This window comes from Salvelinus namaycush, chromosome 4 (assembly GCF_016432855.1).
Source record: "Salvelinus namaycush isolate Seneca chromosome 4, SaNama_1.0, whole genome shotgun sequence".
NCBI classification, from domain to species: Eukaryota; Metazoa; Chordata; class Actinopteri; order Salmoniformes; family Salmonidae; genus Salvelinus; species Salvelinus namaycush.
The window spans coordinates 81,229,146-81,246,172 of NC_052310.1; the positions used below are offsets into that span (position 1 = coordinate 81,229,146).

At 42.2% G+C, this 17,027-nt stretch overlaps 1 protein-coding gene and 1 long non-coding RNA gene across 3 annotated transcripts in view; one reads left to right on the forward strand and one right to left on the reverse strand.

Moving 5' to 3' along the window:
• LOC120046850 (proteasome activator complex subunit 4B-like) overlaps positions 1 to 4,987 on the reverse strand; it is a 106,864-nt gene extending 101,877 nt beyond the window's left edge. For both annotated transcript variants that reach the window (XM_038992407.1, XM_038992406.1), the window contains exon 1: positions 4,493 to 4,987. In XM_038992407.1, the coding sequence (XP_038848335.1) occupies positions 4,493 to 4,689 (197 nt within the window). In that variant the 5' untranslated portion in view covers positions 4,690 to 4,987. The remainder of the gene's footprint in view (positions 1 to 4,492) is intronic.
• The window catches only part of LOC120046851, a 39,635-nt gene continuing 24,817 nt past the window's right edge, over positions 2,210 to 17,027 (forward strand). Inside the window, exons 1-3 of the long non-coding RNA XR_005476860.1 lie at positions 2,210 to 2,606; positions 9,447 to 9,607; positions 9,712 to 9,829. This is a non-coding gene — a long non-coding RNA (uncharacterized LOC120046851). The remainder of the gene's footprint in view (positions 2,607 to 9,446; positions 9,608 to 9,711; positions 9,830 to 17,027) is intronic.

The window sequence follows — 17,027 nt, forward strand, 5'->3', positions numbered from 1 at the left end:
GGATTGAGGGAGACAATGCCATCCTGTCTGATGTTCAGACTCTGCTTGCAGATGTAAGAAAATAAATCTGTACTGCCCTGCCCACTTCACTGTTGCTCCAAGCAGAGGAAACTGCAGTTCTGAAAAACATCAAAAAGCGTGTAGACTTCTGCCTGAAGCCCATACGCCGCAGCGTACATGTTGGACCCCAAGTATGCTGGCAAGAGCATCCTGTCTAGTGCATAGATCAACAAAGCCTGTGGTGTCATCACTACTGTGTCTCGCCACCTTGGCCTGGATGAGGGCAAGGTTCTTGGCAGTCTGGCGAAGTACACCTCCAAGCAAGGGCTTTGGGATGGAGATGCAATATGGCAGTCTTGCCAACATATCTCATCAGCCACCTGGTGGAAGGGACTTTGTGGATCTGAGGCTCTTTCCCCCATCATCCTCCAAATCCCACCAACATCAGCCGCCTCAGAGCGCAACTGGTCCTTGTTTGGGAACACACACACACACACACACCAAAGCACGCAACAGGCTGACCAATACAAGGGTTGAAAAATTGGTGACAATCTAGGCAAATTTGAAGCTTTTTGAGCCTGACAACGAGCCATCCTTAACAAGATTTGAAAGTGACAGTGAAGATGAGGCCTCAGAGTCGGATGTTAAAGAGTGGGACATTGAGGAAGTCCAGAGAGAAGACATGGAAGCGTGAGAAGAAGACAACCAAAGCTTTAGTTTCTAGACTATGATTTTACAGATGTATGTTGAAAACATTTTTTTGGGAGATGCGATGGATCATTGAGAATCATTCAATATCCCTTTATTTTGTTGTTCAGTGAAATCATCCCATGTGAAGAGTCAACTCATTTAAAGTTCAATTCGTAACTAAATTGTTTTTTAAATTTCTATTGGAAGGATTTAATAATTTGTAATTATCTCTACTTATAAGGCAAAAGGTTTGTTTCTGTCTGCATTTGAAATGGTAAATATATCCAATGCAAAAATCTACATTTAAATGGCATTAATATTAATGTGCATATATTTCCATTAATTCCCATATATTCCCATTAATTCCCATGGAAAGTTTCCAACTCTGAATATTCCCCAAAATGTGCAACTCTAACGGTGCCACGTTAAAAGTCACTGAGCTCTTCAGTAAGGCCATTCTACTGACAATGTTTGTCTATGGAGATTGCATGGCTGTGTGGTTTTATACACCTGTCAGCAACAGGTGTGGCTGAAATAGCTGAAACCATTCATTTGAATGGCTGTCCACATACTTGTATATAGTGTATGACAATCTGGATACCACCAAAGCCCAGTGCTAAGGGCCAAGCAACAACAGTACATAAATAGGCCTGCTATGCCTGCATTGAATGCTTCTTGTTCTTGCCAAGGAGCCAAAATACTTGTGTAGCTCCAGAATCTAGATCAACTGTTGAGAGCAGTGACTCGGTCATAGCCTGGACATAATCCTAATGCCCTGTTGGCATGTTTTCTGAGTCCCAAAAGGCACCCTATTCCCTCAGTAGGTCACTCCTTTGGACGAGGGCCCATAGGGAATAGGGTGCCATTTATGACACAGTTACAACTGACTGACACAGCTTAAGGTGAAAGAGCCTAATGAGCCTAGTAGCTAGTACAACCAAATAAAACATGGCAAACACAGACAGAGAGTAACCTGATGTAACAACATTGGCACGGTGTGAAAACACTGTCTACTTGTAACTATTCCTATAAAGCGGTACACAGCCTATATGTTTGGAACAGAACTCTTCTGATTTTGTGAGGGGCTCTGAAGTTCCTTGAATTCAGAACTTCTGAAACAGGCTCACAGATAACTGTGTTTCCATCTTCTGTAGCCTGACACTTTATAAAGTATAATTTGCTCTTTACTGAAGGTCTGGGTACAACAGGGATGTGGTACAGTTATTATACAGTCAACCATTGTATCAACCTTGTGTAAGGCCTTATTAATTATTATGGTGCTGTATCGTGTTTACATCCTTAATTAGTCAGCTATAGAATGGGATCACCGGTGTGTCACCAATCCCACACGTGGTCACACTCAAGCAACACCAAAAGCATTGCAAAACGGCATGTCACGTTGTGGAAGCGTTTCCCTGGGACAGCATATCATATGAAGCAACACTGGCAGTGATTAGGCCATATGAGAATGTAAATAGTGCATGTTGAAGCAGACTTTGCACAATCAGTGAGCCCTGAACTACAGAGTACTTGTGTTGTGTAGTTATGAGCAGTAGCTTTACTAAACAAAAATGAACACAATAAGCAACCATTTCAAAATTTTAATGAGTTACAGTTCATAAGGAAATCAGTCAATTTAAATAAATTCATTAGGCACTCATCTATGGATTTTACATGACTGGTAATACAGATATGCAGCTGTTGATCACATATACCTTAAAGGTAGGGTTGCGGATCAGAAAACCAGTCAGTATCTGGTGTAACCACCATTTTCCTCATGCACCGCAACACATCTCCTTCGCACACAGTTGATCAGGCTGTTGATTGTGGCCTGTGGAGCGTTGTCCCACTCTTCTTCAATGGCTGTGTGGAGTTCGATGCAGAGCATCGAACATGCTCAATGGGTGGCATGTCTGGTGAGTACGCTGGCCATGGATGAACTGGGACATTTTCAGCTTAAAAGGAATTGTGTACAGATACTTGCGACATGGGATCGTGCATTATCATGACGTGATGGTGGCAGATTAATGGCACAACAGTGGGGCTCAGGATCTCATCACACTATCGCTGTGTATTCAAAGTGCCATCGATAAAATGCAATTGTGTTCATTGTCTGTAGCTTCGCCTGCCCATACCATAACTCCACCACCACGGGGCACTCCGTTCACATCAGCAAACCGCTTGCCCACACAATGCCATATGTAGTCTGTGGTCATATGGCCATTTGAACATACTGCCAAATTCTCGAAAATGACATTGAATTAGCTTATGGTATAGAAATGCACATTCAATTCTCTGGCAACAGCTCTGGTGGACATTCCTGCAGTCAGCATGCCAATTGTACACTCCCTCAAATATTGAGACATCTGTGGCATTGTGTTGTGTGACCAGACTGCCCATTTTCGAGTGGCCTTTTGTCCTCAGTATATGCTGCACATGTGTAATGATCATGCTGTTTAATCAGTTTCTTGATATTCCACATCTGTCAGGTGGATGGATTATCTTGGCAAATGAGAAATGCTCACTAACAGAGATGTAAACAAATATGTGTTTGTGTGTATGTGATCTTTTATTTCAGCTCATGAAACATGGGACCAACATATTACATGTTGTGCTTATATTTTTGTTCAGTGTAGTTTATTGCCATGTGACAGTAAAACTGAACGCCTTTCTGGAAAATAATATTGTTGTTATTTGGAAATATGAAGTAATGTTTGCCTTAAGATTCTCACACTGTTGTCTATCTACTCAGCTAGCTAAATCATGGGACTAATGTAAAACCGTCAACACCGAAGTCTTTGAAAGTGAACACAACAGACTTTCACAAGTCTTGCGTCCTCCCTAGGGCCAAACAATTCCCGTGAGATGGTACCAACCACACCGTCACAGTGACTAAGCAATGGCTGGCTAACTTAGCTAGCTAAGTAAAGGTATGATTAGGTAAAAGGGACAATAGGTTACATGTCACTAACATGTCTCAATTAGCTAGCAAGCTGGATAGATAGGTTCGCAGGGAAACGGATGTTAGAAAGATATAGTTGGTAGTACAACCAACTAACGTTAGGCCTATAGAGTTAAGCATGCTTACAAACAAGATGCAACTAACGTTAGAGGGCTTGCCCGTTATGTAGCTAACAGTTAGTGTTTCCCTAGCCACTAGCTGAGTTAGCTAACATTAACTAGCGTGCTTAGTCTGTCTTAATGACACAGCAATTGATAGCTAGCACAGCGTTACTATCCGTGTCCATGGTTAACGTTACTCATATCGTGATTTAATACAGCCATTTCGCTTGCAATCTGTCTTGAAATGTTAACGTTGAATAGCTGGCTATTGTTCTGACTTGCTAATGTTGGCTAGCTAACTAACTTCGTTAACTTTAGCCAACTAACGTTAACTCAGGGTTTCTTGCCTGGCTAACCTTAATCCTGGGAGCTAAATCCACAAGGCCGAGTCAGTGACAGTGATGCCTACACTGAGCTCAAAATAAACCGGTCAAATTGCGAATGTTACCAAGCTACTACCGGTACCGTTAGCCCACTTTCTAACGGAAATCTAACTTTAGCTAGCCTAGCCGACTAAACCAAATACATGTATAACTTACTCCTTCTGTCTGACTAAACTCCACCATTTGCGATTGAGTTGAGTCGGCTAGTTGCTAACTACATCGGCAAATACCGTTATTTGGCCAATCAAATGTAGTTCGTTCCTCGTTAACCACGTTACTACCTAAAGCTAGTTCGGGGCAGGTGAATGGCAACCAGCTAGCTAGAAAGTCAGACACTTGGGTAAATTCACACTTACGTGGAAAGTTTCCTTGTCCAAAACAAGACACCCGGCCATATCTCTCGAAGCTGGACAGCCCGGCCCAAGTTCCCTTTGATTTGACCCAAAATGTCATTGGATTCTTCGTCTAATATATCCGCATATGGCAGAAGTTTGTTGTAGACGATGTCTTTTTGAGAGACAAATCCTAATGTCCCCGACACGTCTTTTTTCATATTACAATTTCCCAAAATGTCTTTGTTATCTTCTTTGCTTGACAAGTTAGCGCGAAGTAGCTAGTTTGTGTCCTTCTATAGCTAGCTACAACAACTTAATGTTTATTTTGTAACATCCTAGCTAGCTAAATATCACAATTTTGCAGTGATATGGCTATATCCGATAAATATCAGATTCAGTTGAAGATGGTTTCTTGAAAAATTGCTTTGGCACTTAAAAATGATTTATTCTTTACCAACTACCGAAGCTACATTCATATGACTTTTCACGCAAACCGCTCCTCCCCGACCCTTACAGTCATTTCCGCCAGTCTAAAAATAACTTCTTCGGCCGATTGCATTCCATTTAAGGAGCGTACCACGCCACCTACTGTAGTGGAGGCAATTCACTGCCTACCTAAATTAAATTATTTGTGATATAGTACTATACAATTGGGGGAAAGGAACAATTACCCTGCCAACTATTAGCACTCAAAAATATAATAAAAAATACCCATCTCATCCTACTCCAGATGTATGGTCTGGGAGGACAGAACTCTACCACTCAATACCCCCTAAAACTGTTCTGCAGTAAAATCTCGCAACGCCAAGTATTTGTCTGCCGCTGCCACCACAACCTCTTTTCTGTGACTTTCGATCAATTTCTGTAGCACAATTGACAACCATAGCTATGAATGCAAAGAAGCCTACCTTACTGACGCATACAGCATATTCTTCACATCACTCTTAGTCTCTGCCTATTCACAGGAATCCTCTCAGGATCCCTCACCCTGTACCACTCTTCACTGCTACAGCATACAATACTTTATGTACTACTCTGACCGTGGCAACTTGCCTTTCACCAGACACCTTTGATCTCTAGCCCCACAACTAACTTCCTCCACTGAAACTACTCATTTCAAGCCCTCCTGCACACTTCCCACATCTAGGCCTCACCCTCCTACATACTGCTGCCCATAAATTTGACACCAAATTTAGGAACAAGCACTCCCACAGAGTAACTTACACTTCTTACCTTGACCTTATCTGGCAAAGACTACATCAAAACAGACAGCGTCTTCTCCATTTCCCCACCGGATCTGCGTTGAACCAAACGGCAAGTATCAGACATGGGGAGTCTTCACTTTCAACTGATCTTCAACATTTAATATCAACCCTGTTATCACTCCTTTCAATAGTGCCCTGCTCCAGAGAGCAAAGCAAGTCACATTTCTTCTATCTAATCGCGTGATCCAGAGCACCCGCTTCCTCTGGGCTGAATAAACAATAAAACCAATACTAGTCCACTCCTAGTTACTGTCACCAACTCAACCTCTTCTCCACCCAACCTACCAACACAACATATGAGATCTCAAACCAGTGTGCCTTTCACCTAATACCATACCCTATTCAAAGGCACTGAAATATTTTGTCTTGCCCATTCACCCTCTGAATTGCATACATACACAATCCATGTGTTTAAGGTTGGCGGATCACATCCAACTTATAGGTGCATACACCGCCACCTACTTTCTGGAGCGTGAGGCCAGTCACAGCCTACCTACATGAAATGCTCTTCATTAGACCTGTTCCTCTAAGTTAAATATAGCCCGAGACACCACCTACACTCCAGTATAAAAACCCAATACCACTACTTTGACACTATCTGCACCATGCCAATGGCCTGGGAGGACAGGACACCACCTTGCAACACACCCTGTAATTCTTCTGAAGTCAAATCTCATATACATCTCTGCAACTGCCACCACATCTATTTTCTGTGATTTACATTGCTGCAGTACAGTTGTTTATCATTGGTATGAACGCTAAGAAGCCAACCTTACTGAAGCATAAATCTCTCTTTGGCCTATCCCTCTGTTCTGGTACAAATCTACTACTCACAGGAATCCTCTCAGGATTCCTCACCCATCCTCCATTTATAAACTGCCTCAGCATACGACACCTTCTGCACTACTTTGACCACTTCAAGCTGCCTCACTTACACCAGACACTTTCCGATGCCCTCCTGCACACTTCCATTATCTTGGAATCTCCCTCCTACAAACTGCCGCAGCATGACCATCAAGGTTGCACCTGAAACAACAGTGTATTCAGTACAAAAGTTAAACGGTATAACTGATATAGCCTAACATTACTTTCTTAGGTTAAGACAGACTCAAAACAACTGACGCTTCCCACCATGTCTGCGATACACCAATGGAAATCACTCCTTTCAATGGTGCCCTGCTCCTAAGAGCAAAGCAAGAAACAGATCTTGACCCAAGTTGCGTGACACAGAGCACCTCTTCCCTCTTATCAGAAGAGACAAACAACTATCACAAGTCCACTACAGGTTACCCTGAAACCACAAATGAATCTACCAAAAGGCAACAGCCCACATTCAAGGCTTAAACATCCTTCTTTAACCTGTCTCCTCCCCTTCATCTATGCTGATTGAAGTGTATATAACAGATGACATCAATAAGGGATCATAGCTTTCACCTGGATAGTTTGGTACACTCAGTGTATATGGAAGTAGTTTAGTGCCCCAAAAAATTGGTTAAATATGTGTAAATGTTTAGTAGTATGACCATCTTAAAACAATTCCATATGTTAGCTTAGTAGAACATCCCATGCTTACACTGTGGGGCAGGGGTGTCAAACTCATTCCCTGGATGGCCTAGCATCTGCAGGTTTTTGTTTTTTCCTTTCAATTAAGACCTAGACAACCAGGTGAGTGGGGTTCTTTACTAATTAGTTACCTTAATTCATCACTCAAGTACAAGGGAGGAGCGAAAACCCGCAGACACTCAGCGCTCCGTGGAATGAGTTTGACACGCGCTCTGAGGGGTTGTAGTCAACTGGGTGGGACTTCCAACTTCATTGGTTGATCCCTCCTGGTGACCCTGTTAGTCATGTCCAACCGGGTCATCAGGAAGGATCAGCCAATCGTGAAGAAGAAAATCGATTACTTCAAACTAGAGAATTCCTCAAATGGTGCCTGCTGCCCATGCTGTCACAGACTTTATAATGGCACAGATGGAAAGATTAGTCCTCTATCTATCTATCTCTATGAATGCAACACACTTTGAAAGGCGGTGACCAGGGGCGGTTTGGTACTAAAAATCGTAGTTTCCTAACCTGCTGTGTAAGGTCTCCTAACCAGCTATGAAAATGTCACTTCGGTATCGAAGTGCCATGAAAAGAGTGTTTACCCAAAATTAATGTCAAACTCCCATGAGTTTTTCAAACTGCCTGCCCAAAGTTGGTGGGTGTTCAAGCAGTAAGGCTAACGAAGCCGACTGTAGTCGAAAGTTGGCGAGTGAAGTCAGTGAAGTGCATCTGTGACAGTCGAAAGACATACAATTTGGTTGTTTTCCAACAGAAAGGCTCAGATCAACTTGGCAGTGTTAACTTTTATAAATATCAGCATCTATGTTTTCACAAATGAATGTCAAAATAAACTTGTCCATACCCTCATCACACAAACTGAAAACATAACATTCATAACATTCATTGGTTAGAGAGTGGTCTCATATATTACTTTTATTTGTATCCCCTGTAAATGGTTCTGTGCTATGTACCAGATTGTAACCATTTATACGATCAGCACACATGCATTTTATTGTTTTCTGACCTCTGTAATCGAGAGGCAATGCTGGAGCCATGTGATAAGGTAAGCAGTGTTTGCTAGCTGCTAACAAGCTATTTTGGTTAGGTCAAGGATCTGTGGTTAGCTAGGTGCTAATGAAAATTAGCTAGATAACCACCGACTGTAGTTACGTGCACAACACACATCACCTTCCTTACAAGTAAAACAGCATAGGCTAGCATAATGACTGTTTTGACCTTTTTATTGACATGTTTTTAGTGAGCTAGCCAGCTAGTTAACATTAGCTCATGGTTTGTGTAGTCATACTTTTTCACGTGGGATCATGCTAGCTAACGTTAGCCCACCTGGGAAGGGATATTATGCTAGCTAGTTAATGTTAACTCACCGTTCGTGTAGTCAGACTTGTTAGCTAACGTTAGGCCGGCACCATGGCAAGGATAATTGGTTAGCTAACATGTCACCACTTAGAAAAGTCTGACTACATGAACGGTGAGCTAATGCTAACTAGCTACCTAGCTAAATATCACCTGGTGGACTAGTTAGCTACATTAACTAAAGTTGGCTATCTAGCTCACAAATTGCTTGTGGGCTCTAGCCCAAGGCTAGTACTTTTCAGACTGTGCTAGTAGACAATGTGTCAAACTGCCTGACACAGCAGTGACATTTTGCCTTTACAAACATCACATGCCACAGATTTAGGACCTGAATGCTACCCGGGCTAGTAGAAATCGTGGTCTGCTGGCCAGTGTCCAAATCCTTATGTTCACTCCCTGCATGTCAGTACCTTTCAGACGATCCCCCTACCACTGTTGGTCCCCCTCAGTGACATCACGGCGGGGGGTTTTATCTGGAATGCTCAACTAAAAGATTAGGACAGTCTAGGGTACTACTTGCCCGAAGAGATTAAGTATTGCGATGAGCTATACGGCTATACTTATGACTCTAATTCTCAAGAGGAAAATCCATCCCAGCAGAAATGTCCCATCCACATAGTAGGATTTTAGATGTGCAGATAGACCAAAGCACAGTCTATTTTATTGTTACTATAGTCAAGTCTGTAGGTTATGGTATTTACATATCAATGTTACCATTTTAGTAATCAACATAGCTAGCTAGTAAAATGTACTTTTTTCTTGTCTTTCTGACGGGCGGCCCGGAAACCCAGTGACAACACTGGGGTCTGCAGCTAGAAATGGCCCTGTATTTACCTGAAAAGGTAGCTCATCCACCATGGCAGAAGACAAATATCCAGATTATTGATTGGGAAGAACAAACAATGAGACATAAGGATTGGGTGTTGAGGGAACACTTGTTCCATTGTCCAAGGTGGGTTTGTGTTATGATAAACAATGTATTTTCTGTCCAGATAAAGATGCTGATACAGCATTGAAAAAGACCTACCACTGACTAAATGTCTCTTTGTTTTCCAGTCCAACAGGAGTGCATCCTTCAGACCATCCAGTGCATGGACATCCTGTGCTAGTGTGATCCGAGCACGAGCGTCCAGTTTTGGAGAGACTACAGCACATCGAGCCTGTGGGCTGAAAGGTCAGAAACTCAAATATGTTACAATATTATGTAAAACATTGAATTTGTACATTTTGATTTTATGTCCACTTTTCCCCATGTTTTAGACATGAGGCACTTGTTTTTCAACAATGTCAGGTACAGGCAGGGATGACTGGGGCCTTCAGCAAGTAAAACACAGTGGGAAATAAATAATTTCAACATCAGTGGTAGGTTCTAATTCTCAGAGCAAAAACTCTACGGATTAAAGCTCAAACCAAGTTTATTCTTCCAAGAGGATCAATATAGCTGCATTAGACAAAGACATTGTTTACATGAATCCCCGAGCTGACAAGTTAAAAATCAGTAATTCTGCCCCTGAACAAGGCACTGTTCCTAGGCCATCATTGAAAATAAGAATTTGTTCTTACGTAACTGACTTGCCTAGTTAAATAAAGGTACAATAAAAATAAACAAGCACTGATATTTAACTGTTTCTCATAGGCTGAGTCTCCTCCTACACATCTGAACAAACATTGTATCTTAAGTGCTAGGCAGGAAACTAAGTGATACGGGCCATAAACTTTTCTTTCTCTCTTAACGTGACCTGACCTCAACCCCCTTCATCACTAATCCATGGCTCTCTCCCCTTATCAATGCCTGCCACATGTCATCATTTCCCCTGCACTCTGCACATTCCAAGCTTAATTGCACACACTATATACCTTCCTCATACATGTAACAGTATAACTTTAAACCGTCCCCTCGCCCCGACACGGGCGCGAACCAGGAACCCTCTGCACACATCAACAACTGACACCCACGAAGCGTCGTTACCCATCGCTCCACAAAAGCCGCGGCCCTTGCAGAGCAAGGGGCAACACTACTTCTAGGTTTCAGAGCAAGTGACGTAACTGATTGAAACGCTATTAGCGCGTACCCGCTAACTAGCTAACCATTTCACATCCGTTACACTCACCCCCCTCCTTTTCCGCAGCAACCAGTGATCCGGGTCAACAGCATCAATGTAACAGTATAACTTTAAACCGTCCCCTCGCCCCGACACGGGCGCGAACCAGGGACCTTCTGCACACATCAACAACGGTCGCCCACGAAGCATCGTTACCCATCGCTCCACAAAGGCCACGGCCCTTGCAGAGCAAGGGGCAACACTACTTCTAGGTTTCAGAGCAAGTGACGTAACTGATTGAAACGCTATTAGCGCGTACCCGCTAACTAGCTAGCCATTTCACATCCGTTACATACAGATAACCATTAACTTCTGGTGTAGACCCTCTAAACCTAAGCACTCAATATTTCAATAGGAGACCTGATAATTAACCCTATCCCAAGTTTAGGAGTTAGGACCCAGAATAAAATCAACAGATATCAATTCCCCATAAAGTTTACAACACTGAACAAAAATATAAATGCAACAAAGTGTTGTTCCCATGTTTCATGACCTGAAATAAAAGATCCCAGAAATGTTTCATATGCACCAAAAGCTAATTTCTCTCAAATGTTGTGCACAAATTTGTTTGCGTTTCTCGTTTGCCAAGACAACCCATCCACCTGACAGGTGTGGCATATCATATAAGAAGCTGATTAAACAGCATGATCATTACACATGTGCACCTTGTGCTGGGGACAATAAAAGGCCACTCTAAAATGTGCAGTTTTGTCACACAACACAATGCCTCATATCTCAAGTTTTGAGGGAGTGTGTAATTGGCATGCTGACTGGAGGAATGTCCACCAGAGCTGTTGCCAGATAATTGAATGATCATTTCTCTACCATTCAGCTGAACAGCTGATGAAACTGTGGGTTTGCGCAACCAAAATATTTCTGCACAAACTTTCAGAAACTGTCTCAGGGAAGCTCATCTGCGTGATCGTCGTCCTCACCAGCGTCTTGACCTGACTGCATTGAGGCGTCGTAACAGCCTTCAGTGGACAAATGCTCACCTTCGATGGCCACTGGCACGCTGGAGAAGTGTGCTCTTCCAGGATGAATCCCGGATTCAACTGTACTGTGCAGATGGCAGACAGCGTGTATGGCGTGGTTGTGAGCAGAGTGCCCTTTGGTGGTGGTGGGGTTATGGTATGGGCAGGCATGAGCTACGGACAACAAACACAATTGCATTTTATCAATGGCAATTTGAATGGACAGAGATTGTGACGAGACCCTGAGGCCAATTGTCATGCCATTCATCCGCCCTATCACTTCATGTTTCACTATGATAATTCACTACCCCATGTCGCAAGGATCTGTACACAATTCCTGAACGCTGAAAATGTCCCAGTTCTTCCATGGCCTGCATACTCACAAGACATGTCAGCCATTGAGCATGTTTGGGATGCTCTGGGTTGACGTGTGCGACAACGTGTTCAGCCATTGAAAAGGAGTGGGACAACAATCAACAGCCTGATCAACTCTATGCGAAGGAGATGTGTTGCACTGCATTAAAATGGTCTTCACGGAGGCTGTAAGACCTTCCCTCGATGAAGAAATCCCTCGACTTCACTACCTCTTCAATGGTAAGGTCCATTGCACCATAGGCACACTTGCCTTCAACCCTTGACCTTGTCTCTTTCTGAATACAATGTAAAAATAAATAAACATTTTCAACAATATGGTCCCATTCTGTGTGCAGCGTTGTCTCTTTCTGAAGACAATGTAACAAAAAATAAATGTTTTCAGCAATATGGTCCCATGTGGAGCAGTCAGTGAGGAAGGCCTCAAAACGCCTGCACTTTGACTGTTCTTGCCAGAAATAGCCTACCCACTGAAGTTCTGGTCAAAGTCTATACTACACTGGTCAGCCCTTCTCTGGAATATGGTGGAGTGCTGTTAGTTGGATGCAGAGGAGGGCCTTGAGGATCCTCTCCAGAGGCGGTGCAGTCCAACCACAGCTCCCCTCACTGCAGAGGAGGGCCTTGAGGATCCTCTCCAGACGCAGAGCAGTCCAACCACAGCTCCCCTCACTGCAGAGGAGGGCCTTGAGGATCCTCTCCAGAGGCGGAGCAGTCCAACCACAGCTCCCCTCACTGCAGAGCAGGCGAGAGCAGGCTGCAGTGCACCTAGTGAAGGATATCACATTTTAATATTTCCATCATGATATATGTCCTATAATGTTTCAACTGTTCTGTATTCTATTTGTGTCACGTATTATGTACTTTAAATTAGTGTTTTGCAATTATTAGTAATGTAAATTCTGCATTTCGTCAGTTTTATCTGTGGAAGAATAAAACTCATTCTGTGTGCAATGTTCTCTCGTTCTGAAGACAATGTAACAAAAAATAAAAAATTTCAACAATATGGTTCCATTCTGTGTGCAACGTTGTCTCTATATAAATTATTTTATCTTTCTTCGCTCTGTGTTTCATAATTTTCCTTCAATTCCAAGAGGCTGAATGTATCGCACAGGAGAAAGCATCCGAGCGAGTGAAACAGCGCCCCTCTGTCTCTCTATGTGTAGGTCATCTATCTGATGCTGTCAGGCCCAAACGAGTATGACATTGTTGCCGCCTAGAACATTGAAGGCAAGGGAAGCCAGCGAGCATCTGGCCTCCCTTGACAAAAAAATATAACAAATTAGCCAATCAGCGTTGAGCCAAACTGAGCGAGCTCAACTGTGAATGGTCCAACAAAAAAAAGTGTGAAGGGGAGCCAGCTTGAATTTGGCGTCACTCCTATCAAATCCCATTGACAGAAAAACTTGAATTGTTGCATCTCGTTGTGTTATTGTCCTCCAGTGTCTAGCTAGCCAGCTAACTAAAATTGTCCCTTTCCTAACTTAGCCATGGATGGAGATAAGGATTTGGACTTGTGGTTTTACTTAATTCTCCATACTGGCCAATGATTATAACGGCAATTTGGATCCAACCACTAATTCATGCATTGTTGTGCCCCTGGCCTGGAAGTTGTGTAGCTAGATGTAGAAAGATAACCTAGCTAACGTTGCCCATGAATGGAAGTTAGGCTAGCGAGCAAGCATTTTAGCCAGGTAGCCTAGGACAACAAAAATGTAACGTGTGTACTGTATGACAGAGTGATAGACCATTTCGTAAACATGAAAGAGAAGATGGCATTGGCGTGTTCTACAAGTAGGGTGAGTCTACTTGCATGCACGCACACACACACACACACACAGAAATCAGAACCATGGACAGACATCATTTTTAGCTTACATTGATTGGACTAAATTGTTTTGATATCTTTTAGTTGTATTAGACTAAGCAGAGGTGATTAGATGATGTTGAAATAGTGCTGGAATAGTGGAGGCAGGTAACGCTCTGTGGTTCTAAATCAATAGTTAGTATAGTGGTCCGAAAATGACAAAAATATTAACTTACTTGACCATGCTGTAGGTCATGTACCTGTCTGTTACTGTACATGCAATATGCTTTGTGGACTTCACTGGACAGAGGTTGCTATCTGATAAAACAAAGGTTGGTTGAATTTATTCTGCCACTGTGTCTAATTATTGTCTCTGCCTTAGGCCTATATATCACGGTGGTTAGGCATATGAACTAACGGGTTATAGAGCAAACAATGTAATTATCACAACTAAAACACTCTGAGCCACATGGGACCCCAGTACTGACCTCAGTTCTCACCACTGTCTGAATGGAGCCTCACCCCTTTAACAAGTACAAAATGGCCATATTAGATTGTGATGTTATGAAAAAATAATACCTTCCTCCTACAGATAAACATTAACTTCTGGTTAATTAGATTCTAGATTATATCCATACTTTATATTTTTGACAACTTTTACTTCACTACATTCGTAAAGAAAATAATGTACTTCTTACTCCATACATTTTCCCTGAAACCCAAAAGTATGTCACATTTTGAATACTTAACAGGACAGGAAAATGGTCAAATTCACACCCTTATCAAGAGAACCACACTGACCTTACCTACTGCCTCTGATCTGGCGGACTCACTAAACACACATGCTTCATTTGTAAATGAGGTCTGAGTGTTGGAGTGTACCTCTGGCTATCCGCAAATTTAAAAAAGCAAGAAAATGGTGCTGTCTGGTCTTCTTAATAAGTCATTTGAAATAATTTATACTTTTGATACTTAAGTATATTTTAGCAATTACATTTACTTTTGATACTTAAACATTTTTAAAAACAAATACTTTTACTCAATAAATATTTTACTGGGTGACTTCCACTTTTACTTGAGTCATTTTCTATTAAGGTATTTTTACTTTTACTCAAATATGACAATTGGGTACTTTTTCCACCACAGATTTTTTTTACACATTAACCTAATAAAAACAGTTCTGTATGAATGAGGTTTGTGCAGTAGGTCTAATACATTATCACAACCTATTGGCTATGTGCCTGGCCTGCCAATATTGTTCATTTCAGGCCATGTTATATTTCAACACTCAAGCTTTGATAACAAAAGAGATCAGTTGGTGTAGCACTTGCAAGGTACAGCTGAGCATAAATTGAAATAATTAACTTTTTTTATTTTACAGGACTGATGGTACCTGCAACTGATGGTCATGGTGCTTTCAAGACTGGGAACTCGGATAAAACTAGGTCAAATCACGACGTTGGTGAACTTCAGGTCCGGAAAGTTAGAGCTCTAGAAAGATGCCAGAGTTTCCGAGTTGGATGACTGTTCAAAACTATTTTTCCCAGTCGGATCTCGTTTTTTTTTTTCGAGGTCCCAGTTGTCTTGAACGCAGTGGAGTCAGAACACTGAATTCGTCTCAGCTGGGGGAGAGAGAGAGAGCAGCAGATTGTCCGCCTCTCAAGGTCCCTGCTCTCCCATTCCTTTCCTCCGGTGAGACTGACCAGAGCGAGGGGACAGTCTTCCATCTGATGGCGAAACTCGAGTTGAAACGCATCTGCCTCATGCACAAATGCATGTTGTTCCTATGACCAGAGAAAGTAAAATAGAACAGGGCAGCACGGCTGACCCTTAAATGCACATTTCATTTATTTTGACCTTTATTTAACTAGGCAAGTCGGTTAAGAACAAATTCTTATTTACAATGACGGCCTACATGGGGAGCTAACAATGATATGCATGTACATCTCTCATGGCTCAAAGTGGAGGAGAGATTGACTTCATCACTACTTTTTTTTGTCAAAGGTGTTGACATGCTGAATGCACCGAGCTGTCTGTTTTAACTACTAGCACACAGAAACAGAAACCTATACATACCCCACAAGACATGCCACCAGAGGTCTCTTCACAATCCCCAAGTCCAGAACAGACTATGGGAGGCAGTACTACAAATAGAGCCATGACTATATGGAACTCCATTCCACATCAGGTAACTGATGCAAGCAGTAGAATCAGATTTGAAAAACCCCGATAAAAATACACCTTATGGAACAGGGGGGACTTTGAAGAGACACACAGGTACAGGCACACACATACGCGCACAAACGCTAGCACTCTACCCACACGTACATTGAAACAACGTTGTATGGTGGTATTATACATTTTGTATTGTAGATATGTAGTGGTGTAATAATGTTATAAGATGCACTGTTTTATCTTTTGTTTTATATTTAATGTAAGTGCCTTAATGTGTTGGCAGGAACTAATGGGGATCCCTAATAAATACAAATATTCCTCGGCATTAAAATAGACCAAACGAGGTGCTAATAATAATTAAAACACAGGGCTATCGATACACTTGGCTACTAATTAATTGCAGCTGCAGCGCGATTAGAAGTAGAGAGAAGTGCATTTTATGTTTTGTAATAGTGGTGACAGTGCTGAATAAAAGTTTGACATGAACGCACTTATAAAAACAGCAGCTCTTTGACAGTCTCCCTCTGGTCATAGTTTAAAAAGTTATTAAATCTCATGTATGCTAGTAACGTAAACTCACCCCATTCCGTACAAATGTGCGCAACCGCAACATTCAAACGAGGCTACAAAGAAAACTGATGGGACTGTCAGCTGATGGGACTGTGTTGACTTCAAAATCGGGGGTGTGAACTAGGTTTCTATTCAAGCGTTGATCTACATGGTAATGACTCTATAGTATTGGAGAAAAGTTGAAAAAACGGACCCTCCGTTACATCGTGACGTGTCATAAAGCATAAGGCAACTATTTCTGTCTTACAATCTTTCTCCACCAGGTGTAGCACTTCTCTCGTCGTTTAAAAACAAGAAATGGACAGTGACGGTGGTAAGGGGGGATACCTAGTCATTTTTTGCGTCATCATTGCATGCGATCATCTTTCTCAAAGC